A 26,968-nucleotide genomic window follows, 5' to 3' on the forward strand; every position below is an offset into this window, starting at 1 on the left:
CCCCAATTTAATCAACCCAGAGATCCAAGTGACAATTCAACCCTTCAAGTCCAACTCTTTCAATTTGCCTACAGCCAAGTTGCCTGTCCAGTACAAGGGCTGGTCAGGAATGTGGACTTTTGCAGTCTATGATGATTATCCCATCCCCATGCTGTTGGGGGAAGACTTGGCCAATCATGTGAAGCAGGCCAAGAGGGTGGGAATGGTCACCCGCAACCAGGCTAAACAAGCCGTGAGGCCTAGCTCTGTTCCGGAAACTTCTATCAGGACCCAGTCAGAGGTGATGGACCTGGACCCCAGGCCAATGTCTGCAACAGCAGTAGTGGATCCAGTCCCAGAGACCCAGACGGAACCAGTCCCAGAATCGGAACCAGCCAAACAACCAACACCAGACCCCGTGTCAGCACTGAATCCAGTACTTGCAACCTCAACACCAGAGGGCCCCACCGAACCTGAACTGGCAGCAGCCGATAACCCTACACAAGAGGCTCAGCCGGAGCCTGAATCCCAACATAGTGCACCAGCGGAGAGCGGTTCACAGTCAACAGAAACAGCTCCATCCCCTATATCGCTTCCAGAGGGACCAAGCCTAGGTCCACAATCCCATGAGGAACTGATGTCTCCAGCATCAAGGGAACAGTTCCAGACCGAACAGGAAGCAGATGAAAGCCTCCAGAGAGCTTGGACGGCGGCACGGAGCAACCCACCGCCTCTCAGCTCTTCTAATCGATCCAGGTTTGTTGTAGAAAGAGGACTTTTATACAAGGAAACTCTTTCTGGGGGACACCAGGAAGACTGGCATCCTCAGAGACAGTTGGTAGTTCCAACTAAATACCGGGCCAAGCTCTTGAGCTTAGCCCATGATCACCCTAGTGGCCATGCTGGGGTGAACAGGACCAAAGACCGTTTGGGGGGGTCATTCCACTGGGAGGGAATGGGCAAGGATGTTTCTACCTATGTCCAGTCTTGTGAGGTGTGCCAAAGAGTGGGAAAACCCCAAGACCAGGTCAAAGCTCCTCTCCAGCCACTCCCCATCATTGAAGTTCCATTTCAGCGAGTAGCTGTGGATATTCTGGGTCCTTTTCCGAAAAAGACACCCAGAGGAAGGCAGTACATACTGACTTTCATGGATTTTGCCACCCGATGGCCGGAAGCAGTAGCTCTAAGCAACACCAGGGCTAAAAGTGTGTGCCAGGCACTAGCAGACATTTTTGCCAGGGTAGGTTGGCCCTCCGACATCCTCACAGATGCAGGGACTAATTTCCTGGCAGGAACTATGAAAAACCTTTGGGAAGCTCATGGGGTAAATCACTTGGTTGCCACTCCTTACCATCATCAAACAAATGGCATGGTGGAGAAGTTTAATGGAACTTTGGGGGCCATGATACGTAAATTCGTAAATGAGCACTCCAATGATTGGGACCTAGTATTGCAGCAGTTGCTCTTTGCCTACAGAGCTGTACCACATCCCAGTTTAGGGTTTTCCCCATTTGAACTTGTATATGGCCGTGAGGTTAAGGGGCCATTGCAGTTGGTGAAGCAGCAATGGGAGGGATTTACACCTTCTCCAGGAACTAACATTCTGGACTTTGTAACCAACCTACAAAACACCCTCCGAACCTCTTTAGCCCTTGCTAGAGAAAACTTACAGGATGCTCAAAAAGAGCAAAAAGCCTGGTATGATAAACATGCCAGAGAGCGTTCCTTCAAAGTAGGAGACCAGGTCATGGTCTTAAAGGCGCTCCAGGCCCATAAAATGGAAGCATCGTGGGAAGGGCCATTCGTGGTCCAGGAGCGCCTGGGAGCTGTTAATTATCTCATAGCATTCCCCACCTCCAACCGAAAGCCTAAGGTGTATCATATTAATTCTCTAAAGCCCTTTTATTCCAGAGAATTAAAGGTTTGTCAGTTTACAGCCCAGGGAGGAGACGACGCTGAGTGGCCTGAAGGTGTCTACTACGAAGGGAAATGTGCTGGTGGTGTGGAAGAGGTGAACCTCTCCATGACCCTTGGGCGTATGCAGCGACAGCAGATCCAGGAGCTGTGCACTAGCTACGCGCCAACGTTCTCAGCCACCCCAGGACTGACTGAACGGGCATACCACTCCATTGACACAGGTAATGCTCACCCAATTAGGGTCCAACCTTACCGGGTGTCTCCTCAAGCTAAAACTGCTATAGAACGGGAGATCCAGGATATGTTACAGATGGGTGTAATCCGCCCCTCTGAAAGTGCATGGGCATCTCCAGTGGTTCTAGTTCCCAAACCAGATGGGGAAATACGTTTTTGCGTGGACTACCGTAAGCTAAATGCTGTAACTCGCCCAGACAACTATCCCATGCCACGCACAGATGAACTATTAGAGAAACTGGGAAGGGCCCAGTTCATCTCTACCTTGGACTTAACCAAGGGGTACTGGCAGGTACCGCTAGATGAATCTGCCAAGGAAAGGTCAGCCTTCATCACACATCTCGGGCTGTATGAATTTAATGTACTCCCTTTCGGGCTGCGAAATGCACCCGCCACTTTCCAAAGACTTGTAGATGGTCTCCTAGCGGGATTAGGAGAATATGCAGTCGCCTACCTTGACGATGTGGCCATATTTTCGGATTCCTGGGCAGACCACCTGGAACATCTACAAAAAGTCCTTGAGCGCATAAGGGAGGCAGGACTAACTGTTAAGGCTAAGAAGTGTCAAATAGGCCTAAACAGAGTGACTTACCTTGGACACCAGGTGGGTCAAGGAACTATCAGCCCCCTACAGGCCAAAGTGGATGCTATCCAAAAGTGGCCTGTCCCAAAGTCAAAGAAACAGGTTCAATCCTTCTTAGGCTTGGCCGGTTATTACAGACGATTTGTACCGCACTACAGCCAAATCGCTGCCCCACTGACAGACCTAACCAAAAAGAAACAGCCAAATGCTGTTCAGTGGACCGGAAAGTGTCAGAAGGCCTTTAACAAGCTTAAAGCGACACTCATGTCTGACCCTGTACTAAGGGCCCCAGACTTTGACAAACCGTTCCTAGTAACCACAGATGCATCCGAGCGTGGTGTGGGAGCAGTTTTAATGCAGAAAGGACCTGATCAAGAATTCCACCCTGTAGTGTTTCTCAGCAAAAAACTGTCTGAGAGGGAAAGCAACTGGTCAGTCACTGAAAAAGAATGTTATGCCATTGTCTACGCTCTGGAAAAGCTACGCCCATATGTTTGGGGACGGCGTTTCCACCTGCAAACCGACCATGCTGCACTAAAGTGGCTTCACACCGTCAAAGAAACTAACAGAAAACTTCTTCGGTGGAGTTTAGCTCTCCAAGATTTTGATTTTGACATCCAACACATCTCAGGAGCTTCTAACAAAGTGGCTGATGCACTCTCCCGTGAAAGTTTCCCAGAATCAACTGGTTAAAATTGTCCTTGAGATGTGGAAAATATTGTTAGTCTTTATGTACTTGGTAGTATATTTAGAGATGCATGTGTCTTATTAACTCTGTTTTCCTAGAGCTCCAGGAAGAAATCCCAGCCAGTGTTTCACCCTAGCTGAGATTTGGGGGGCGTGTCATAAATATAAAGGGAAGGGTAAACCCCTTTGAAATCCCTCCTGGCCAGGGGAAGCTCCTCTCACCTGTAAAGGGTTAAGAAGCTAAAGGTAACCTCGCTGGCACCTGACCAAAATGACCAATGAGGAGACAAGATACTTTCAAAAGCTGGGAGGAGGGAGAGAAACAAAGGGTTTGTGGGTCTGTCTGTAGTCGTCTTGGCCGGGGACAGAACAGGAATGGAGTCTTAGAACTTTTAGTAAGTAATCTAGCTAGGTATGTGTTAGATTATGATTTCTTTAAATGGCTGAGAAAAGAATTGTGCTGAATAGAATAACTATTTCTGTCTGTGTATCTTTTTTGTAACTTAAGGTTTTGCCTAGAGGGGTTCTCTATGTTTTTGAATCTAATTACCCTGTAAGATATATACCATCCTGATTTTACAGGGGGGATTTCTTTATTTCTATTTACTTCTATTTTTTATTAAAAGTCTTCTTGTAAAACACTGAATGCTTTTTCATTGTTCTCAGATCCAAGGGTTTGGGTCTGTGGTCACCTATGCAAATTGGTGAGGCTTTTTATCCAACATTTCCCAGGAAAGGGGGAGTGCAAGTGTTGGGAGGATTGTTCATTGTTCTTAAGATCCAAGGGTCTGGGTCTGTAGTCACCTAGGCAAATTGGTGAGGCTTTTTACCAAACCTTGTCCAGGAAGTGGGGTGCAAGGTTTTGGGAAGTATTTTGGGGGGAAGGACGCGTCCAAACAGCTCTTCCCCAGTAACCAGTATTAGTTTGGTGGTGGTAGCGGCCATTCCAAGGATAACGGGGGTAATATTTGTTACCTTGGGGAAGTTTTGACCTAAGCTGGTAAAGATAAGCTTAGGAGGTTTTTCATGCAGGTCCCCACATCTGTACCCTAGAGTTCAGAGTGGGGGAGGAACCTTGACACCTCCTTTAGGCTTTCACTCTTTCCTTCATTAAAAATGCTAACATATGTTTCAGATATATTGGCACCATCTCCATAGCAGTTTTAGCATTACTGCATTTTGTTGTACAATTACCATAAAGGAAATAATGTTTTGGGTGAAACAAAAACAGCTACAAATATAGGAAAGTTTCTAATGGTGCAGACATTAGTCTTCATTATATGAATTATAAAGAAAGCTTTAAAAATATTTGAAATGATAAAAGCAGATATTAAAATTATAGGCGTTTTGACAGGCCTACATCTGAGTGTGAATATAAACAATTTCTTAATGTCACAGACTTTCCCCACATGGTTGAAGAATGTTCATGTTTATTTTCCTTTTTTGTTTTTGAGTTATTTTCATGGGTGTGATATGTACAGAAAATACAACACAATTCTACTTAACAATTTGTTTTTAAAACAGTAAATTCAAGGTTTCTCCACATAGGTAAATTACTACTGTTCAAAAAGATTAAACCAGTTCATAATGACAAAGTCGTGGCTCCAGGAAAAACTGACTTTTAAGAAATTCTTCACCCTTTTCGCTGCAACAAATGTGTGTTCTGGAGTTCTGCTGTCACAGAAAAATGAACCAATAAATCTTTCAAGGAGGGCAACATTGCATGACTTGAGAGTGAAAAATCTCTCACGTTCTTAGAAAGAACATTAAAATCTGGCAGTCATCTAAGCATAAAACCAAATAAAATTATAAAAGTATCAGGCATAAAAGTGAAAATCAACAGAGGAAGAAAAGAGAAAAAGCATTTTCTTCTCTATATAACTAAATACCTTTACATAAGTAGTAAAACTATCCAAGAAATGCAACATCCCTTAGGAATATAGAAAACTCATTTTAGCAACAGATTTGTACACATGAAAGTTGTGACAGCTTCATGCTTTGACTGAACAACACTGAGATAACTGCAAAGTAATAAAAAAAAAATTCATTTTCATTTTCAATACCAAAGAATCTTCAGAATATAATAGATGGGAACACAGTTCAGTCATGAGTAAAAAAAAAGTCATTTTTGGAGAGGAAGAATAATATTGTAATCTCCTAAAATTAAGAAGGATCAAATTAATTTCAGATTTTAACCCCCCCACCCCCGGCCCGGCCCCAGTTAAAATTTCTCTTTCACAATTGCCCTAATACTGCAAACACTTGTTTGTAAAGTTACCATCTGTTTGCAGGATCATAGCCAGCGAGAGTAAGCAGTTTAACAATCTTTATCTTGATCCTAAGAATTCAACTGAAATTAACAAGGCACTGCTCTGTAACAGCCAATTGAACACAATAAACCAACTGGTTCTGTAAATAACACATTGGGGTAAACTGGTCTGATTTTTATGCTGAGCAACTCACCTTTACTTTACTGTACTCCCTCTTGGTTAGCTGGGGGTTTTTTTCTGCTAACCTCCCAATCCCCAAAACCTATTCCATTTGTATGTTTCACCCCCACTTCAAGACTCCTCTGAGTTTGACCCAATGCAAAGAGCTGGCATTAACAGATCAAGCATTGAGAAGAGAACATGCTCCAATGTGGGCTTAAACATTGCATTACCAAGACAAATCACATTTTTGACAGATGCAATTTCTACTTCACAGTTTGCACAGATCAGAGATTATGAAATCCCCGCAAGGTCATGTTCCCCCTTCAAGGAATCATTTAACTAACCTCACTGGATTACTCATCTTCTTTCCTCCTTGAATTATTTTATTTTATTACATCCATTCAAACCAGTTTAGTTCGTCTGGAAGACAGAGCCAAAATATCTGTTCCTGCCAGTGGTAGAGTGTGTGTGCTCCCATTGTATGACATTAGTTAAAGCACAATGTTTCTGTTTTCAGAGAGAAAAGGAGTGGATAGCTCTGAAATACAAAATCGAGCCCAGCCATAAACTGGAACCACAGATGCAAAATTCATTAAAAACAAGAGTTGTACTCTAAGAGGAACACAAAAAAACAAGTTGTTTTGCTCTAAAACTCCATTACTGCCTGTCATCTGATCAGAGGATAACTGTTACAAGTATGCCACCAGAAGAATTAAATGTGAATGTAAGAGCTGACTTCAAGGGGCCTCTTCATTTTAACAACACCTTAGCCCTGGTGCCTCGGCTTGAAAGCCCAAAGTCTTATTAAATCTGCATTGAGTGGCAGTGCATTTAATTGTTCAAAAGAAGATATTATTTAAAACTGAAATAAAAATCAAGGCAAAATTCCTACTTTAATATGTTCAAAATACAAATACCTTTTTATCAATATTTTTAGGTGAGAGGAGTAGAGATTACTTTGAGAGTGTCCTTAGACCTTCACTAAATAGCTTCATAAAATCTAATCCAGACATGCTCTCCAGATAGTGAGTGGTCCCTATGCATTCATACAGAACAAGAAGCTTCTTTGCACACACACACACAAGCCTTATGCAGTATGCATGCATGCTAGGGACCGAATGGCTCGGCAGCAGTTCTGCAGAAAAGGACCTAGGGGTTACAGTGGACGAGAAGTTGGATATGAGTCAACAGTGTGCCCTTGTTGCCAATAAGGCCAATGGCATTTTGGGATGTATAAGGGGCACAGCGAGCAGATCGAGGGACGTGACCGTTCCCCTCTATTCGACATTAGTGAGGCCTCATCTGGAGTACTGTGTCCAGTTTTGGGCCCCACACTACAAGAAGGATGTGGAAAAATTGGAAAGAGTCCAGCGGAGGGCAACAAAAATGATTAGGGGACTGGAACACATGACTTATGAGGAGAGGCTGAGGGAATTGGGGATGTTTAGTCTTCAGAAGAGAAGAATGAGGGGGGATTTGATAGCTGCTTTCAACTACCTGAAAGGGGGTTCCAAAGAGGATGGCTCTAGATTGTTCTCAGTGGTAGCAGATGACAGAACAAGGAGTAATGGTCTCAAGTTGCAGTGGGGGAGATTTAGGTTGGATATTAGGAAAAACTTTTTCACTAGGAGGGTGGTGAAACACTGGAATGTGTTACCGAGGGAGGTGGTGGAATCTCCTTCCCTAGAAGTTTTTAAGGTCAGGCTTGACAAAGCCCTGGCTGGGATGATTTAGTCGGGGATCGGTCCTGCTTTGAGCAGGGGGTTGGACTAGATGACATCCTGAGGTCCCTTCCAACCCTGATATTCTATGCACACACGCACACCTTATGCAGCTTAGAAGGGGACACTTAACAGAACTGACACCGTACTCTGGAGAGCACAGGGACCGCTTACTCCTGGAGAGCAGGATGCTGAAAAAGGGGGTAGGAAGGTAGCAGGGTGATGACTGTATCCCCTAATTGGAGCAGGGCTGGTGCAATCTGCTCCTTCAATTCGTAGCCAATGGGATTGTGTGTGGAGGGAGCAGGCTGCACTCCTCCCATGCACAAATACAGCCCAGAAGAGACTTTACCTTCCACAAGCACAATCTTCCCTGTGGTGATACCTGTCTCCACCCTGATGCCCAATTCAGGGCTGTTACTTAAATGCAACAAATTTTCCCGTTTATCCGATTCACCTGTCATTTACAAGTTTATGTAGTTGATAAAAATACATACCTGGATTATGATCATTGAGGGAAATCCACTGACATTTTTCCTATTCTCAAATATGAATGGATATTTTCAAGGCAGTTATCGAGAAAGGCAAAGTCAGTACCTGATGTGAATCCAAGAGATGGTGTGGCATTCCAGGGAAAGAAGCTTCCACTAAACAAGCTGATTTGTAATACATAATAAATGAGTGGGGCAGTGGCCATGTGAGTGGGAGATGGCAAATAAAAACAACATAAAGAAATACAGGAGAGAGGTAGGGAATTTGACGTATTTGATCCCACTCAAGCCCCACTGCCCAACTCTCCATTATAAATTCTGAACTAGCTTCCCAAACTTTCCCCATTTGTTAAACCATCTCCCCAACTTCTTATAATTACAGATCAGATTATTTCATGGAAAGATTTTCTCAATTTTTGTCGTGGTTATAAATTGTAGGACTGTGGCCAGTCTTTAGATGGTGTTTATTATTGCCCCACACCAAAACATGGTTCATGTGCTTTTTTTTTTTTTTTGGACCCAGAAACACCTATTCCAATTATTCCTTGGCCATAGACTCTCCCAGGCCTTGATCCTGCCCATTTAGAATGCATGGGTGCAGCATTCCACTCACAAAGACTCCCGCTGACTTCCTTAGGGCTCTGAATGGGAACAGTTGTCTGCTTACATGCTGTAAATCACAGGATCACAGCCCTAATTTATAACTTTGACTTTTGAACATAGCAATAGATTTGGAAGTTTCATAATCACAAAAATATTAAAATGTGTACAATGATATTTTATCTTTTCATTCTGCCTCCACTTCCTCATTCACCAGGATGAAGGAGTTAATATCCCATCAGGTTAATTTTCAGGAACAATATCCAGCAAATCAGTAATTGTAGTTTTAGATACACCAATGTAAATCTGCCCTCACGAAACTAAACAGATCTTTCATTAAACTACCACTATAATGTGTAAAAACCTCCTCCACAGGCAACACAAACATTCTGAAAAACAGATTCTGTAGCAAGTTTTGTAAAGTGCACAAAATATTAATGGAAATATTTTTTAAATGTTCTGATGTCATCATCAAAACTCTTGAAATTTTGTTAAAATTAAAAAGAAGTTACCTAAATGTGACTTTTTGGCTCTAATGTCTTGGCAGAAAGCAGCAACATTTTCAGAAAAATTACACCAACTAAATATACTGTACCATAGCAGCATAAAAAACCCTACAATTAGATGCAATTGCAGGCTTAATAAGCAGAAAACTGACAAAATATTAGAAATGTAATTTAAAAAAAAGTCTGGGTTTCCGATGAATCCTGGAGGTAATATTTGTAATTTTGTTTACATTGTTTCTGACAGTAAACCCAGTTCTAATCAATCACGTTTTCCCATAAAATTGAACGAGATATTGGAAAACCATACTTAAGTTATAAGATATGGCAGTTGAAGGAGCCATGTTAAAATAAAACAAAACAAATAATCCCAGAAAATAATCATCATGTCAAATAGCTGCAATTTTACACGACTGACCGGTGCTCCCCACACACATAGATGGCACTTGGCCGAATGCGTCTCCTTGTGTGACCGGGGAACTGTGGCAAAAACTTGAAGTACTTGGGCATTAAATCTAAGCATGCATCATGAAATTTCTTAATCCTCCAGTAGTAAATCAACGGGTTCAGTGCAGACTTGAGGTAGCAGAGCCAAAGGAGCCAAGTGCTTATCTCAAAAAAGTTGTGCTTGTGGTAAAAGTGACTGTTGAATGTGGCAATAAGGCTGTAAGTGGTGAAGGGCGCCCAACAGACTATGAAAACGATGAACAAAATCAATATGGTTGTGAAGGCACGAGTTTTAAAGCTCATATCAATGTTCATTTGAAAAGGTCTCTGAAGGCTCATGAGACCAAGCTTGCTGGCCTGGCTGAGGCATATGCTGTCCGGGTGGCTGTGGATTCGAACTGCATTGTGTCGTACAGTGTTGAGTATGCCCATAAAAGAGTACAGCATCACCATGAATGGAATAAAAAAAGAAATTAGTACAACTAGTATCACATACGCCTGGTAGCCAGGACTAGTGGTGTAGCCAAAAACACACTGAGGTGCTCTAGAAGGTATCTGCAGGTTGGGGTTCCCCACAGATAATGGAAAAGCAACAACAAAGGATGCAGCCCATGAAACAGCAGTGAGAATCTTTGCACGGTAAGGATTCAGCTTATCTTGCCTCTGAACTATAATAAGGAATCTATCAATGCTAATAATGAGTAGGATGGCCACCCCCTCTATGACAAACAGCCAGAAAAACATGGCAGAGACTCTGCAGAAGATATCTCCAAAAATCCATCGCGTGGTAATGATGCTTATCAGAGCAAAAGGCATGTTCAGCACCGCAAGCAACATATCTGCAAAAGCCAGGCTTGCTAAGAGAATGTTAATTGCAGATCGCATGGCAGCCTTCTGGTAGACCATGAGGCAGACAACAAAGTTTCCAAGAAAAGAAACCAACAGTATAAATATCATAGCAGCAGAAAGAATGATCTGGAGTGGCAGACTCAAGCTCTTGAAAACTTCTTGTGTAGGCAGGATAGCTGTAGGGTTCACTAGTAAAGTACTTATCTCAGTGGTGACCATGGCCCCTGAACTGTGTTTCAATGGTTGTGTCGTACCACTACGAAGCAAAAATTGGAGAGTGGTAACATTCATATAGGCATTTTCATAGACAATAAAAGTAGCATTCAATGTCCTAGAATGAGCAGATGTCAACACTGCGGAGAAAACCATTGCTTCTGGAGGAATGAATGCAGAGCCAAGGTCCTCAAGGCATTTCAGCTTGTAAGGGTAGTATCACGTTCCTTGGCCCTGGACCAAATCAGGATTACACAACTGAAAACAGCAGAGCTCCAACTTTCATGACAATATTTATGCCTGAAAAAAACAAAAAACAAACAAACATAGGAATGAAACTTAAAATGAGCAGAAAAAAAATTGGTTCTTAGACATCACTACAGGACAAATAATGTAATAAGTCTGAAAACCCCTGTTTTCTGATATTAACTCTCTGATCATTCTGTAATTGTTCTCCTCCCTCACCCACCCTCCAGTCCTAGACCATTAATCTGAACATTCTGAATGTGTTTTGGAATCTGAGTGAGTCTGAGACTGTTAACATTTCAAGTCTGAAGGGAGATGGAGCACCACACCCAGAAACACAGTCTTTGGCTTAGTTTTATTTGGCATCGGTTTTAGGTACACTTTGAAGTCACAGTGTAACGAGGAAGCATAAGTCAGAGAGTAACCTACCTGCTCTAAAACACATAGGATCAAAAATGTAATCCCTTCCCACAGCTGGAGTTTATTAACAAAGAAATGAACAATAATAAAAACAAATCATGAACAAAAAGTCCAAACTTTTATCCAGGCTTCCCCTAAAGTTCCTAGCTGTCTAGGACCTCTCAGCCCTCAAGTCTGCTTCCTCCACTTCAAATACCCCCAGCAGGAGTGGCCTCCGTCCAGGCTTAATATTGCTGGCAGGTGTTGCAGTGCAAGGCAACTTTCAGCTTCTGTTTCCCAGATGGACCTTTAACCTCTTCCTACTCTGGTCTTGTATGGTGTTTGTTCACTCCCTCACAGGAAGGTACAGTATTACTATGAACATAACTACACTGTTGATTCATGAGTTTAATTATTTTCCCTTACTGCTTGAAGGAGGAGGATTAATGTTTTATGTTTTCCTCCTACCTTTTACATTTCAAAGCCCTGCTGGTAGCTCAGGGAAAGCAGACTGTCCTCCTAAACTACGTAGTGAGATTCTTGTAAAAATGCCAGATAAACTTTGTTCTAGATTTCTTCTTCTCCTTATTACTTGCCCTTCATTTATATTTTATATTAACTCCTCTGCAACAAGCACTAATGTTAATAATAAACTAAAGCACAAACAGTAGACCCACAGTGAGAAAGTGCCCAGAACTTACTGAGAGAAAAAGCCAATTTAGAAATCTTTCCTTTAATAGTCTTCTCCACCAAAAATGTTAAAATTCTGTGTGTAATCAGCACCTAACAGGAATTGATCCCACTCTTTTCTGGTTCAGATGAACAATAATTTTGACAGTATGAGTATCAAAATCCCGGATTAGATGTTATGTCTAATCCAGCTATGATGTAAATTTAGGATCGCCTTAGGTGCCCAGATACTATAGCAGAGGATGTTGCACAAAATGCTAGACAGAAAACAAAATCAATCAATCTAAGGTGTTCTTGTTTAGAGGCAAGGAATTTAAAAATATATGGCTTTTATGATTAATTACCCTTTAACTATCGCAGAAAACAACTTGGGGGGAAAGTACGAGCCACAAAGCTTATTTTACATATATTGTACCAACTCACAAGCATACATGCGCTGTTCCTTCCTTTCTATTTAAATCCCAGTAGCTAATATATGCAACACCGAGAAGGTGAAATTCACCCAGGTGCAGAGTACCAGTGAAAGGTTTTCTGCACCATTTAATCCCTTCTGAAAGGCTGTGCTCGGGGGACCTCTGAACCCTCTAGGTACTGGATCAGTGGAATTGGAGACAGAGGACCAATGTTCCCTGGAGGGACTGCTATTCATTGATGATGAGACATCAGAAAAACAGGCAACACGGAAGTTAGGCTGGGAGCAATTCAGCCACATGGAAAGAGCAATGTACAAGGCTTAAAGCAGCTCCATTTGCTCAATTTAATCTGCATTCAGCTTCACTCCTTGCAAATGAAACAGGTAGGGAGGAAAGGGTCTCCTCACTGACTCCAAATAAATTAACATTGTGGATGAGCTGCTAGGTCCATGAGTAAAAACAGCCATATAGGTGCACAGAATGGCTGTAGATGCTTTCCCAGCCCACTGGGATAGAGTAGGGAGCAAGGAAAGGCTGAGCTTCAGCCCTCTGCCCTGTCTGTGAGTTGAGAGAGTGGGTAGGATTCCCTTTGTCCAACCCCACAGAGTTCCTCCCAAAAAACATGAGCAATCAGGCTTTTTGCACAGAGAGCAAGTTGCAACAAAAAGGTGTTTGAGTTGTTCTCTCTTCCCACCATCAAGCACACAATCGTTTCTATGATCCATCCTGTTTCCCTCCTCCAAAAAAATTTGGAAATAGAAACAGAGGTTGAAAGGAAGTCAGAAAGAAAGGAGCTAAGAGGAGTTCACATTGGTTTTGTTTCACTCTTCAGTTACTAGCTGTGAAGGCCAAATCCTACAGTTTGAAACTGAGACAGATGCATTGGATAGCAGTTACTGAACTGAGCATAAATGAGCCCATAGAGTGAAGATAATCTAAATTGGAAAATTTGCTTCTGGTCAAAGTGGACAAGTACGATGCAGCTACATTTTTGTCACTGTATTCTCATTTTTGGAACATGCACTCTCGTTGATTCTTTTCAAATGCAGAAAAGCTACAGTCCAAATTACTTTTTCCTTTTCAATGCAGAAAATTACTGGGTACGCACATTTCCTCTGAAGCAAATTTCTCACTCAAATGCAACTTTTTTTATATGGAGCATAATAGACATAATTGTTTCTGATGCAGTGTAAACTCACAGCTAAATATCTCACAAATTTCATTCATCAAATATAATTATTGCTAGAACTCTGTTTGAATTTAGCAGATTTTGAAGCCAAGGGCAAAAACCTATCTGTTTAGAATTTGGAAAGTATACCCAATGGTCAAAGATTATGTCTCATGTAGAAAGCCAATAACCATCAAAACCAGAACCTCTCATACAGCCAAATGGTGGAGGATTTTTCTTTGTACTTGTAAATACAGTATTACAGCAACAGTTGTGTTCAAGGCAGAGTAAGCTAGTCTACATTTGGCTGTTGCTCAAGTTTGCCATTAAATTTAAAGTTTTCCTTTTTAATTTGACCTGTTTCTCTACCAAATTCTAGCCACCTACCAGTGATTTTCTTCAAAAGCTTAAAGTTGACACGTGGTTTAAACACATAGAAAGGAAGAACTCTAACATGCCCCTTTACATGGTCCCACTTGGGTTTTGTTTTGCTTTGTTTTTACAATTATCATGGTTTATTTTAATTCACATTTGGTTGGGTTAAAGATGACCTGTAATGTTAATTTTTTTTACCATGTTTATTATTATGTAAGTCTATAAATAGGCCCAATGGCCTGTGATGGGATGTTAGATGGGGTGGGATCTGAGTTACTACAGAGAATTCTTTTTTGGGTATCTGGCTGGTGAATCTTGCCCATACGCTCAGGGTTTAGCTGATCGCCATATTTGGGGTCAGGAAGGAATATTCCTCCAGGGCAGATTGGAAGAGGCCTTGGAGGTTTTTCGCCTTCCTCTGTAGCATGGGGCAGAGGTCACTTGCTGGAGGATTCTCTGCTCCTTGAAGTCTTTAAACCATGATTTGAGTACTTCAATAGCTCATACATAGGTGAGAGGTTTTTCGCATGAGTGGGTGGGTGAGATTCTGTGGCCTGCGTTGTGCAGGAGGTCGGACTAGATGATCGTAATGGTCCCTTCTGACCTTAATATCTATGAATCTATGAACAAATACACTTAGCACAAACAGGGATATAGGTAGGTAGTACAGATTAGGGAAACATTTTTTAAATACAAAACCAAAATGTTATAAATAATGTAACTAATGTTACATCCCTTCTTTGACCCCACACCTGTGTAAGGGGGGCCTGGCAGATTTCTCTCGCTACATAGGAGGGAAAGGATTTTTTCAGTGCCTTAACATTCAATTCCCTGCTTCAGATAGAGCAAGGAGTGGGGCATAGAACCAACAGGAATGGGTAATTTACTTGTTAACCTAACTGACTCTTGACTGATGAGACAATTGAATTAGCTAGTTTCCAATCATGCAGACATGCGTGTCCAGTATCACCAGCAGATTGAAAAAGAGATGAATGAATGAGTGAATCTGCTGGTGATACTGGACATGCAAGACTACATGATTGGAAACTAGCTAATTCAGTGAAGATGGATAGGGCCAAGGCTATAAACAGATTCCATCCACACCTGTTCTGAGTCACCATTTCCATTTGAGCCAGTTGGGGTGTTACCTGGTTGGTCTTATATACCATGTTATACCACTTGGATATCCACAGCCTCTCTCTTGGTGCACTCTTCCATAGTAAACAATTTTAAGCAGTCAGTATGGGGTCAATCTAGCAACATAGCCAAACCACTGTAGTTTGCATCTTTTGATGACTCTAGACATGCACGACACTTTCAGTCCTTTATGGGTGTCGCCATTTCTTAATCTACCTAGCTATGTCATACCTAGGATATGGCAAGGGCACCTTATTTCCAATGTTTGTAGTTTTTGCTCCAGACACTTTGTCAATACTCATGTTTCACAACCATAACGAAATGTGGGTACAACGTTTATACAACGTATATAATCTGGTTTTAGCTGTTACGGATTTTACTTTCCAAACATTTTTATTCAGTTACATGAATGGTCTCCTGGCAGCAGCTATCCACTTGTCAATGTCATCTTCATGGTAGTTGCCATATGTTATAATGGAATCCAAGTAGAAGAATCTATCTACGTGTGATATGTCTAAACCATTAATGACTAGTTTAGTCAGTTTGTTGATTTCTGATTTCACTAATTTCACATTAGTTTGGTCTTTTGTTCATTCATTTTTAATCCCCATTCTCTGGCTCGTGTTTACAGGTTAATTGCTGCTTCTTGATTATATTATCATTATGATAGGCATTATCATTACTATATCATCTGCAAAGTCAAGATGATTGATAATTTGCCAGGATATCCTGCAGCCTCCACCAACGTTACTAAGGGAGCTTGTATAAGATGTTTTCTAAGGCCACGTCTATACTAAAGAGGCACAGCTAGGGTGCTCTAGCTATGCTGCCATAGTTTAGATACTTACTCAAGTGATGGATGGGAATTTTCCATTGTTGTAGAACTCCACCATCCCAAATGATGGTAGAAAGATCAACAGAAGCATTTTTCCATGAACACAGCTATGTCTACCCTGGGGCATAGGATGGCAAAGATATAGCACTATGGGGTGTGGATTTTTCACATCCCTGAGCATTGTAGCTATGCAAACCTTTTAAGTGTAGACCAGGCCTAACTGTACAGCAAAAAATATTGGATTTAGTATGAATCCCTGTTTGACTTCAGTTTTCACTTCAAACCACTATGTCATAGAATCATACAATATCAGGGTTGGAAGGGACCTCAGGAGGGCATATAGTCCAACCCCCTGCTCAAAGCAGGACCAATCACCAACTAAATCATCCCAGACAGGGCTTTGTCAAGCCTGACCTTAAAAACCTCTAAGGAAGGAGATTCCACCACTTCCCTAGGTAACCCATTCCAGTGCTTCATCACCCTCCTAGTGAAAAAGTTTTCCCTAATATCCAACCTAAACCTCCCCCACTGCAACTTCAGATCATTACTCCTTGATCTGTCATCTGCTACCACTGAGAACAGTCTAGGTCCATCCTCTCTGAAACCCTCTTTCAGGTAGTTGAAAGCAGTTATCAAATCCCCCCTCATTCTTCTCTTCTACAGACTAAACAATCCCAGTTCCCTCAGCCTCTCCTCATAAATCATGTGCTCCAGCCCCCTAATCATTTTTGTTGCCCTCCACTGGACGTTTTCCAATTTTTCCACATCCTTCTTGTAGTGTGGGGCCCAAAACTGGACACAGTACTCCAGATGAGGCCTCACCAGTGCCAAATAGAGGAGAATGATCACGTCCCTCAATCTGCTGGCAGTGCTCCTACTTATACAGCCAAAAATGCTGTTAGCCTTCTTGGCAACAAGGGCACACTGTTGACTTATATCCAGCTTCTCGTCCACTGTAACCCCTACGTCCTTTTCTGCAGAACTGCTGCCTAGCCACTCGGTCCCTAGTCTGTAGCGGTGCATGGGATTCTTCTATCCTAAGTGCAGGACCCTGCACTTGTCCTTGTTGAACCTCATCACATTTCTTTTGGCCCAATCCTCCAATTTGTCTAGGTCCCTCTGTATCCTATCCCTACCCTCCAGTGTATCTACCACCCCTCCCAGTTTAGCTCACCGAGAACTTGATTGCATCTCAAGCTATGCTATATAGAATCTGCAATATTTGAACCAAACTTGCTTCTAAAATGTACCACTATCAGGTCTAAAAATAACCAGGTCTCTGAAAAACAACCAGGAACTTGGTCCAGATGGTATCCGCCTGAAGTGTTAAAACATGGCAGAACAGGCATAGTCATGCTCCTTTGCAAACTATTTAACCTCGTTTGGACGAAGAGTGAAGTCCCTGAAGACTGGCTATGCTCAATCACTGTATCACTCTTTTAAACAGATGACCCAATGTATTGCAACAGCTACAGAGAAATATGTCTTATAAGCATTCCTAGCAAGGTATTCTGTAGAAGAGGGATTCTCAGCCAAATGCAAAAAAGAGCACAGGAAATCCCTTCTGAGTCACAAGCTGGCTTTACACCTGAACCTGGACTGTAGATAAGATATTGTTTTTTATCAAATCTTGGAGAGATGCAGAGTTCAACAAACCTCTGTTTTGCACATTCATTGACTTTAAGCATTAGACTTTGTAAACAGAGAGGATCTGTGAAAAACACTCAAGAGGTATGATTTAAGCAGAACTATTCATAAAAAGAGATTATTTAAAATGGAAGTATTTTTCTCTTTTCCATTTAGAACTACAACTATATATTTTAAAAGTGAAAAGTACTAAAGCAACAACCACCACCTCTGGATTGAGCAATTAGTGACACTTAATTACCCTCTTAAGGAGTATGCCTTCTGCCCTTAATTCAGCAATGGTTAATGGCCAAAAAATGCCCAAACATGGGAAGTGAGATTACAAACCATGAACAGATATAGAAAGAAAAGAAAAATAGCATTTACTTAGTTCTTCAGAAAGAGCATGGTCTAGTCTTTAGTTCACAAGAAAGGGCATCAGCGTTCTGGGTTAACTGCCAGTACCGCCACTGACTTGCTGTGCCCCAGTTTCCTCATTAGTAAAACAGTTATTATCCACCTGCTTCACAGGGATGTCATGAGGACTAGTTAGCATTTGGGACACTCTTCAATATCATCAAATGAAAAGAAGTGCAAAGTATTGCTGAAAACTTGCACTGCCAATGATGTTCCATGGTCTTTGCCTAATCGTTAGATTAACCAACAGGAAGATCCATTTTTAACTTCACAACTTCATTCTCAAATTTCCACTGGATTTGTATCCAATGTATCTAAATTGGATATTTAAGTTCAGCGTCCATTTACCCCTGCAGTAACACCCTTTCCTGTCACAAAAATCCAAAACATACAAATCCAGGCAGGATCCCTTGAACAGAATAAGGAATAGTCTGAATAAGTCATCTTTCAGTGCTCTTTTTGAGATTGCATGCACTGATGTTCAGCAGAATCTTCCCATTCCGAGCAGCCTGTTAAAAAATAAGTTAAGTCTACTGACACAGATATGACAAACACAGGCCTCTCTTGAGGTGATCGTATTTATCGTTATGAATGTTATCTGAATGTTTGAGCCAGCCTTGAAAGTACGAAAACTTCGAAGACCATTATGTTGAGATGTGCCAGAGGATACGGACCCATAGAATATTCATAGCCTTTTGTATCAATACATGTTAGGGTGATTAATGCAAAATCCCAAGGCTGATTTTGCAGGCTTTGAAGTCTTACCTCCCAAGGGAAGGGGCATCGACTAGTTTTACCTATTTTCAGGTTGCTGGGAGACAACAGTTTTGCGGATACAAAGACTGTGATTAAACAGACTCGGGGATCTTCTTTCTGATCCCACAAATGGTCATGACCTTTCATCTAAGGTAGCACCCCACCCTGCTGAAGGTTTAGAAAGACTGGAACCTGCCAGCGTCCACACAGGACTGATGGGCAACTCCTGGTACAATTAGTATGCATTGAGACCTTTTATTTGTTTCATGTTTTCTCTGTGTGTTTTTGTCCTTCAGTAAATGTACTCTGCTAAGAAAGAGCTGGATAGTCACTTATAACCACTGGTAAACCACTGTCATAGTCCTTGAAGAGAAAGCAAATTCCAGAAGCTGGACGTTAGTCAGATCTGCTTGGAAAGAACGTGAGTCCCTGCCCAGAGAGGGGATAGCTAGAGACCTGAGAGAGCATTCCTGGAGCCGGCCCTGGAGGTTGTCAAAGATGCAGTTATTCTGAAATTGTAACAACTAAGTCCAAACATAAGGGAGAACAGCAGCAGTTTGCCCTCCAGTAAAACTGAAAAGATACTTTTTGCTGGATGCGGTTAATATTCTGTTAAGTATAACTTAGGCCCCAATTCTGCAGGGTACTTAAGCATATTCCTAACTTTGAAGCCAACTGGACTACTCATGTGCTTAAAATTAGGAACATGCTTAGAAACCTAACTGTGTTAAGGGCCTGATCCAAAGCCCTCTGAAATCAATGGAAAGAAACAGCATTTAAACACACAGGCTGCTGTGGAATTTCATAAGGAGGGTGAATGAAGTTCGCAGAAAGTAACGGACATCAACACAACCATATTAGAGGAGTGAAAATGATTGGACAGCTACAATAACAGGAATGGACCATCTAGTCACCACCACCACCGCACCCAGTTGTCAACAGGATAGTTCTCTACTTTAACAAATATCTAATGTGACATCTGTCAAACAGGCTAGGAGACCTGAGTATTACTTGTTCGTATGGCTCTGGTGAATTCACACCATCCATTTTGAAATGAGCATTTTGCAAACTCTTCTACTTATTCTCAAAGGGAAATGAGAGAGTATCAGCGAGCCTTAAAAGCTGAAACATCTTAATGCTTTTTGGCAGCTCCCAATGATCTCAGTTATTTACAAATATTTTGTATACATAAAAATCAAAGCACAAGGTAAATGTAGTGGGAGGCAGAATTGCATTCCTCTGGAATGTTTATGGACACTTGTCTCTCTTTCTGGTTCTTAAAAGGCTGGAAAGGCTTTGACCTGTTTCACAATCACTCTGTCACAGTTTTCCCAAATGGTCAGAAGTCAGTATTAATGGATGTTATTTTGCAATCAGCTCAAAATTAACGATGTGTTTATTCCAATAAATAGGATAGGAGGGAATATTATTTAGCCATGTATAAAAACAACACAGATAAAATGCAGTGCTAAGATTATGATAGGTATTCATCACTAAATCTGCTCCCTGTTTAACAAGATCAGCGTCATAAACTGTTAATCTTTTCTCCCAGCCTCACTAAACCATCAGCTAAGGGAACAGGTTTGCCAGCAGGGAGAAAACAGTGCCAAGAACTTGGAAGGATTAAATTCAAATTTAACTTGTCAGATCTTCCCACAAGGTAAGCATATTCTTTGAAATCATTTTTTATTTCTTCTCATTACTTGCATGCTAAGAGAAGATGCCATCAGTAAGAGCTGGTAGTGTTTTTACAGCCAATTAAAAAAGCAATCTAGAATATCTGTGACATCTAGGAATAACTTTAACCTCAAGCTGCCAAGCAGGTGGATAAAAATAAAGCATTTTTTAAAGAAATGAAAGTCAATCAGAACAGTTTGTACTGTGTCCAATTGGTATTCCCCATTATATGTATTGAGAAACTCTCTCAAATCAGTAAAATCTATCAACATGAAAAAAAAAAAATGTCCTGATCCAGCAGAGTTCTGCATAGATGGAACCCCATGCATACACAGAGCTGAGTCAATGCGACTCTGTGCAGGCATGTCTGCCCACACAGAGCAGCTTACCTAAGTTTGGCCACTGTATATTAATGAAGGCACTCAAAGAAATATAAGAATACCCAAATTATTTTGATTTCAAGGTCAAAACCAATACCTTACTGCACCACAAATGAGTATTGCTTTGTGAGATACATCACTTCACCTCTCTTTGCTCTTCAGGATAGTGACTGTCCCTTAGGATATGTCTACTCATTTTAAAATGCTAGATTGCACTTCACTGTATACACTCACTGCAGCGATGGGAGGGGTTCTCCCATTATTGTAATTAATCCACCTCCCAAGAGGCAGTAGCTAGGCTGAGAGAAGACTATCTCCACTGACTTGCACTGTCTACACCAGGGGCTAGGTCGGCATAGCTACGTGACTTAGAGATATGGATTTTTCATAGCTATGTTGATGCAAGTTCCCAGTGCAGACCAACCATTAGTATGTGTTCATACAGTGTCTAGCACAAAGGGGCCACAAACACAGATGAGGGCTTTAGACACCACTGTAATACAAATAATACATGCAAGTATTCAGAACCATCCATCATACAAGACATACCAGAATGCTCATGACTCCCTCAAAAGGCTGCAAAAGCTTTTCAATAGCTTTTGGTGTCAGTCCAACAACAATATTCTTTTGGCTAGCTTTCATTAAATTTGGTTTGGACATTTTGGGAATGTAACATATGATACAATGTCTGAGCTCTTGTACTCAAATAAACCAAACCCTGCTTACCTTGAATACCTTAAACTGCACAATCAGGGTCAAATACACCTTCCATGCCCCACCTGAAAACTTGGTCTGTACGCTGAGAAGGTGGTAAGTAGAGCTTAGGACAAGCCCAGTCTAGGTTGCAAAGCTGCAGAGCTGTTCTGTTAAAGCTAATTCAGCTTCCTGGCTGAGGCAGTTTACATGTCACCTACATGCACTCTTTCGTGGCATGGGAGGATCAGATGATCCATGTAGTACACTTTCGGCTTTGTCTACTGGGCAATGCCAAGCAGAGAGAGAACCTAGACCCAGGCTCCATGCCAGGCAGGGGGTATATCTCTTCCATGGCTCCCCTCTACACTTTCACCCATTTATATCCTGGAAATATACCTGTTCTGCTGCCAGGGAAGAGGGAGCTGGCTGGATTTGCTCCTTAGTCATTAATGGTTTAACAAAACGTTAGCAGCTGTCTATGAATGGAACTTAAAAGTGCACACACAGTTTGTCCTTTTTATGAGGTAACACATCATTATTGAAATGTCCTAACTTCCATTACTGACAGAGCTAGGCAAAATATGCACACTTATCTCATTATTGCTTTCATAGATACCTGCCTGACTGAAAGAGTAAGGATCGGGGGGGGGGGGGGGCGCAACATTAGGGTCGAAATGGGGGTATTAGAATGAGTGGAAAAAATGTGACTATTTTGTATTCTTTACAAATTGTGGGCTGGGTATGTTGCTCACGTGGTATCTAGTGACTGAATGAGCCTCCCACCTGTAGCATAGTATCTTTACTAGCAAACTTTGCAGCCATAATGATCCACCAGAGATAACAACAGTGGTCAGAAGCCACCACTCTCCTGCTGCCCAGCTCTGAAGGCAGCAGTGCAGAAGTAAGGGTGGCATGGTATGGTATTGCCCCCCTGACTTCCGCGCTGCAGCTGGCGGAGTGCTGCCTTCAGAGCTGGGCTTCCGGACAACAGCCACTGCTTTTCAGATACCCAGCACTGAAGGCCGTGCAGAAGTAAGGGTGGCAATACCACAACTCCCCTAAAATAAACTTGCAACCCCCCTGCAACTCCCTTTTGGGTCAGGACCCGCAATTTGAGAAATGCTGGTCTCCTCCCGTGAAATCTCGTCTTTTGTGTGCTTTTAACCTATACTATACAGATTTCACGGGAGGAGACCAGATTTCACAATCCATGATGCATTTTTCATGGCCATGAATTTGGTAGAGCCCTACACGTAACTGCCACTCTACATTTAAGATAGCTGTAAGAAACAGTTAAGCTCCTTCATGAAACAGTAGTGGCCTTCATCCCAAACAAAGGTACATGTCACCACCCAAAACCAAGACACATGGTGGCTGATCAGGAATTTGAATTATGAGGGAAAGAGGCTTGGCTGGGTACTGTTTGTAGTAGAAGTTTGTGTGTGTAAGAAAAGCAGAAACTTCTGAGAAGCCAAGACAGAAATTAGCATGAAACACAAGCCTGAACAAGCACTGAATGTGTGGTGCTGGTAAAAGCTTAGAGAAAGAACTTTGGGGCTGGGTTCCGGCTGAAAGGGGGCTTTGAACTGTAAGCAAAGAAACTATATCTCCTGTTGGTTTTCTCCTGTGTTCAGGGGGGAGCAGGTCTTTGTACAATTTCTATAAATAAACAGAATTGTATCAAATATCGGACTTCATCAGCAATTTCTCCTCCTAAAGGAAAAAACCTGCAGAGCCCCAAACTTTCTCAAATATCCTACCATATCTCCCTTAACTCTTACACACATAAAACCAAAAGAATTTTCAGACTGCTTTCCAGTATATTACTTAGAATTCTGGAAAGGTCAGGATTACATATTTGGAAGCAGTTATATATTAACTCATGCTTTCTTACACATTAGTAATTCAAGATCATATTTCCCTCACTAATTCAAGAACATGTTTCCCTCCATGAGCTTAAAGATATTTCAGTTAACTCATTTTGTTAATATTAAAGCTTAGCCAAGGAGTTTCTTAACCCCAAAGATTTTACTCTTAAAAGCATTCAAGAGTTACAGATCTTTGAAAAATAACAGATGACCAAAGAGGCACCGTCCCCATGTTTGATCCCAGCCCTTCAGTGAGTCTGAGGTTTATCAGCCTTTTAGGCAAGGCAGTGTCCCTCCTGCCTTCTCCCTCTCCAGCAAGAACATGAAACAATGGGTGTTACCATACACACTATAACCGGAGTGATCACTTAAGGTGAGCTATTACCAGCAGGAGAGCAGGGCTGGGGGAGGAGAACCTTTTTGTAGTGATAATCAAGGTGGGCCATTTCCAGTAGTTGACAAGAACGTCTGAGGAACAGTGGGGGGTGGCGGGGGGGGGGGGGGGGAGATAAACACGGCTCTTCTGGCTCTGTCAATCTCCAACGAGAAACTGCTGAATTGGAATAAATTTGCAAACTGGATACAATTAACTTAGGCTCAAATAGAGACTGGGAGTGGATGGGTCATTACACAAAGTAAAACTATTTCCTCATGTTTATCCCCCCACCCCACCCCCCACTGTTCCTCAGACATTCTTGTCAACTGCTGGAAATGGGCCACCTTGATTATCACTACAAAAGTTTCCCCCCACCCCCACGCTCTCCTGCTGGTAATAGCTCACCTTAAGTGATCGCTTAAGTGTTACAGTGTGTATGGTAACACCCATCGTTTCATGTTCTCTATGTATATAAATCTCCCCACTGTATTTTCCACTGAATGCATCCGATGAAGTGAGCTGTAGCTCACGAAAGCTTATGCTCAAATAAATTTGTTAGTCTCTAAGATGCCACAAACCCTCCTTTTCTTTTTGCGAATACAGACTAACACAGTTGCTACTCTGAAACCTGCTCTTAAGGACAGTCTCTCTCTCCTCTTGTAGTCCTCTCCCACAGTCATACACACCACCGGGTAGAAAAAATACTGTTCCATGGAGGTAGGCCAATATTTGAGAGTCAAAGTCAATGGCCTGAGATCGCAGATTTGATACCTTCTCACCCATAGTCCTTCAACAAGGTATCAAACTCCTTTTCTGGGCAGGGCTGCTGTCTGGAGTGTACTTTGACAGGCTGTTATAAAGACCAAACAGTAACAAATTGTGATACATCCTACCCCTCTATCATCCTTGCTGGTAGCGCTCTCTCTTCCACACTTAAATTACCTTAACTTCTCCTCCCACCCCAAAGGCATTTTTCCATAGGACCCTACCGCTCTTTGGTCTTTATATCTTTACCTATCCATCAAACAGTTTTGATAATTATTTTTATGGTAGATCTTTTATTGTAGTTTCTTAATGTTTATTTTATCATTTAACTGTAAATCATAGCGAAGTGCCCCATCTACCTTCATTGGCATCATAAGGAATTCAAGTACCTTTAGTAAATACAAATGAGCAATAAAAAATAAATAATGAAATGTAAAACTCAGGAAATTAATATTTCATAATTGTATCTATTTTATCTATCTGCCTACATGAGTTAAAAATACCAGCTTCAAATAGTCTGATATTCTGGGAACACTCAGCTACCACTACATTTATAGTCTGTTTCCTTAGCAACACTATATAAGCCATCTGGCTGCACACAGCTAAATACTAATATCATAGTTCATCTATATCACAAATAGGCTAAAAAGGCATTTATATTTTAAAGTGTGTAGTCACTATGATAATTGAGTAGGCTAATAAAACAAAAAAGTTATTGGTATTCTTGGGGGATAGGGAGGGGAAAAGTACACACATTGGCTTGATCAACTGGATGCCTCGGAGGACTGATAACGGGATACAGAGTCTTTCACTGGGCTGCCAGAAAAACTCCCACTCCTCTCACTGCAATCAGCAGAGCTGCTCAAGATGACAGTCCCTTGGTTTGAAAGGGAGAGAGATGCTGGCAGGTCATTTTCCAAGAAGAATTTTCAATTTTAGAACTCTTCCTTCATCTTCATCCTACAGAGCTCAGATTTTACAGTCTTCAGGATGCACTACAATGCTCATTTGTTTTCTTGAGCCTTTCTGGGAGGCGCAGTTTGAGGAAGTTGAGGTATGGTGCTATATACACTGAACTATTAAGTGTAATACAGGCTTATGGCACAATTAAGCAGGCTATAGACATGAGGTGGTCTGGCAGCAGAATTATTTATGGTAAGGATATTTCTCCTTCAGTTTTGTTTTTTTTTATTTTTTGGGTGGTTTTTTAAAGATAACTGTTCAGGTATCTAGAGCTTGATTGAACTGGCAATTTAAATAAACGTAAAGAAATAAATTCAGCCCAAGTCAGTATTGCCCATACACTGCTACGAACTGATGTTTCTTAGTCTCTGTGAAATGAGTGAATGGATACAGTCCAGTTCCTGGTAGACAGGTGTCCACATAGTAACTGCAGTGGAAACGTCTCAGAGTAAAGAGAAAAGGTTTGCCTGCCCTCTTACAAGTCAGGCACAGTTATCTTAACTGCATCTGTCAGGGATGTAAAAAATTTCATGCCCTGTGTAATGTAATTAAGCTGACCTAAGCCCCAGTGTAGATACTGCAAGGCTGACAGAAGAATTCTTCTGTCGACCTAGCTACCTCCTCACATGGCATGTCTATATTACAAACTTTTGCCAATGCAAGTTGCACCAATATAATGCCACCATAGTATATCACTTGTACACGTGATACTTGGCTCCCTGCACTGGTGCTATGCGTATTCACCAGAAGCATTTGTGACGATGCACAGCGTGGTACACCATGGGTAGGTACCCCAGCATGCAACTCACCACCATCCAGTGCACTTTTTGGGAAGTTTTGGCAGTGCAAGGGGGACAGAAACGGGTCATGCTTGGCTGCCTGGGAGCAAGGAGTCAACTTCCCAGCATGCAACTTTCTCCATCTCATAATGTCATCTATATTCCCATAATTTTTGCACCTTTCAAAAAAAAAAATCTCATAAACCCATCTGGCCCTTCTCATTGTCCACCATCTCTGACAGAAACACAGAGCCTGCACAGTTCTGTACTACTGTCATGAGTGTTACAAGCACAGGGCGCACGATCCTTCAGTATTTGTAGAGCCACAAGAACCACTGAATCAGAGGGGAACATGATGATTCTGTGGAGGACAGCAAGAACCAATTCAAGTTGTTGGTGGCATTCACAGAGCAGCTGCAGATGGTGAAGTGTTGCTTCTGAGCCTGAGAAACAAGCACTGACTGGTGGGATCACAATGTAATATGGATTTGGGATGATGAGCAGTGGCAGCAGAACTTTTGGATGGGCAAGGCCATGCTCCTGGATCTATATGGCAAGCTTGCGCCAGCCCTCCAGCACAGGGACATCACAAGGAGAGTTTCATGGACTGTGGAGAAGCAATTGGCAATCACATTCTCAAAGCTTGCAACACCGGACTGCTACCAGTCAGTGGGAAATCATTTTGAAGGCAGAAAATCCACTAGGGGGGCCCTTGCCATGCCAGCCTGCAGGGCCATTAATCATCT

General features: G+C 41.9%; 1 protein-coding gene across 1 annotated transcript in view; it reads right to left on the reverse strand.

Annotated features, from left to right (window-relative positions):
- Window positions 1-9,316: 9,316 nt before the first annotated feature.
- The window catches only part of GPR63 (G protein-coupled receptor 63), a 31,921-nt gene continuing 14,269 nt past the window's right edge, over window positions 9,317-26,968 (reverse strand). Inside the window, exon 2 of the mRNA XM_084622595.1 lies at window positions 9,317-10,956. Within this exon, the coding sequence (XP_084478721.1) occupies window positions 9,553-10,812 (1,260 nt within the window). The 5' untranslated portion in view covers window positions 10,813-10,956 and the 3' untranslated portion in view covers window positions 9,317-9,552. The remainder of the gene's footprint in view (window positions 10,957-26,968) is intronic.

This window comes from Lepidochelys olivacea (genome assembly GCF_965140295.1).
Source record: "Lepidochelys olivacea isolate rLepOli2 genome assembly, chromosome: 3".
In the NCBI taxonomy this organism is placed as follows: domain Eukaryota; kingdom Metazoa; phylum Chordata; order Testudines; family Cheloniidae; genus Lepidochelys; species Lepidochelys olivacea.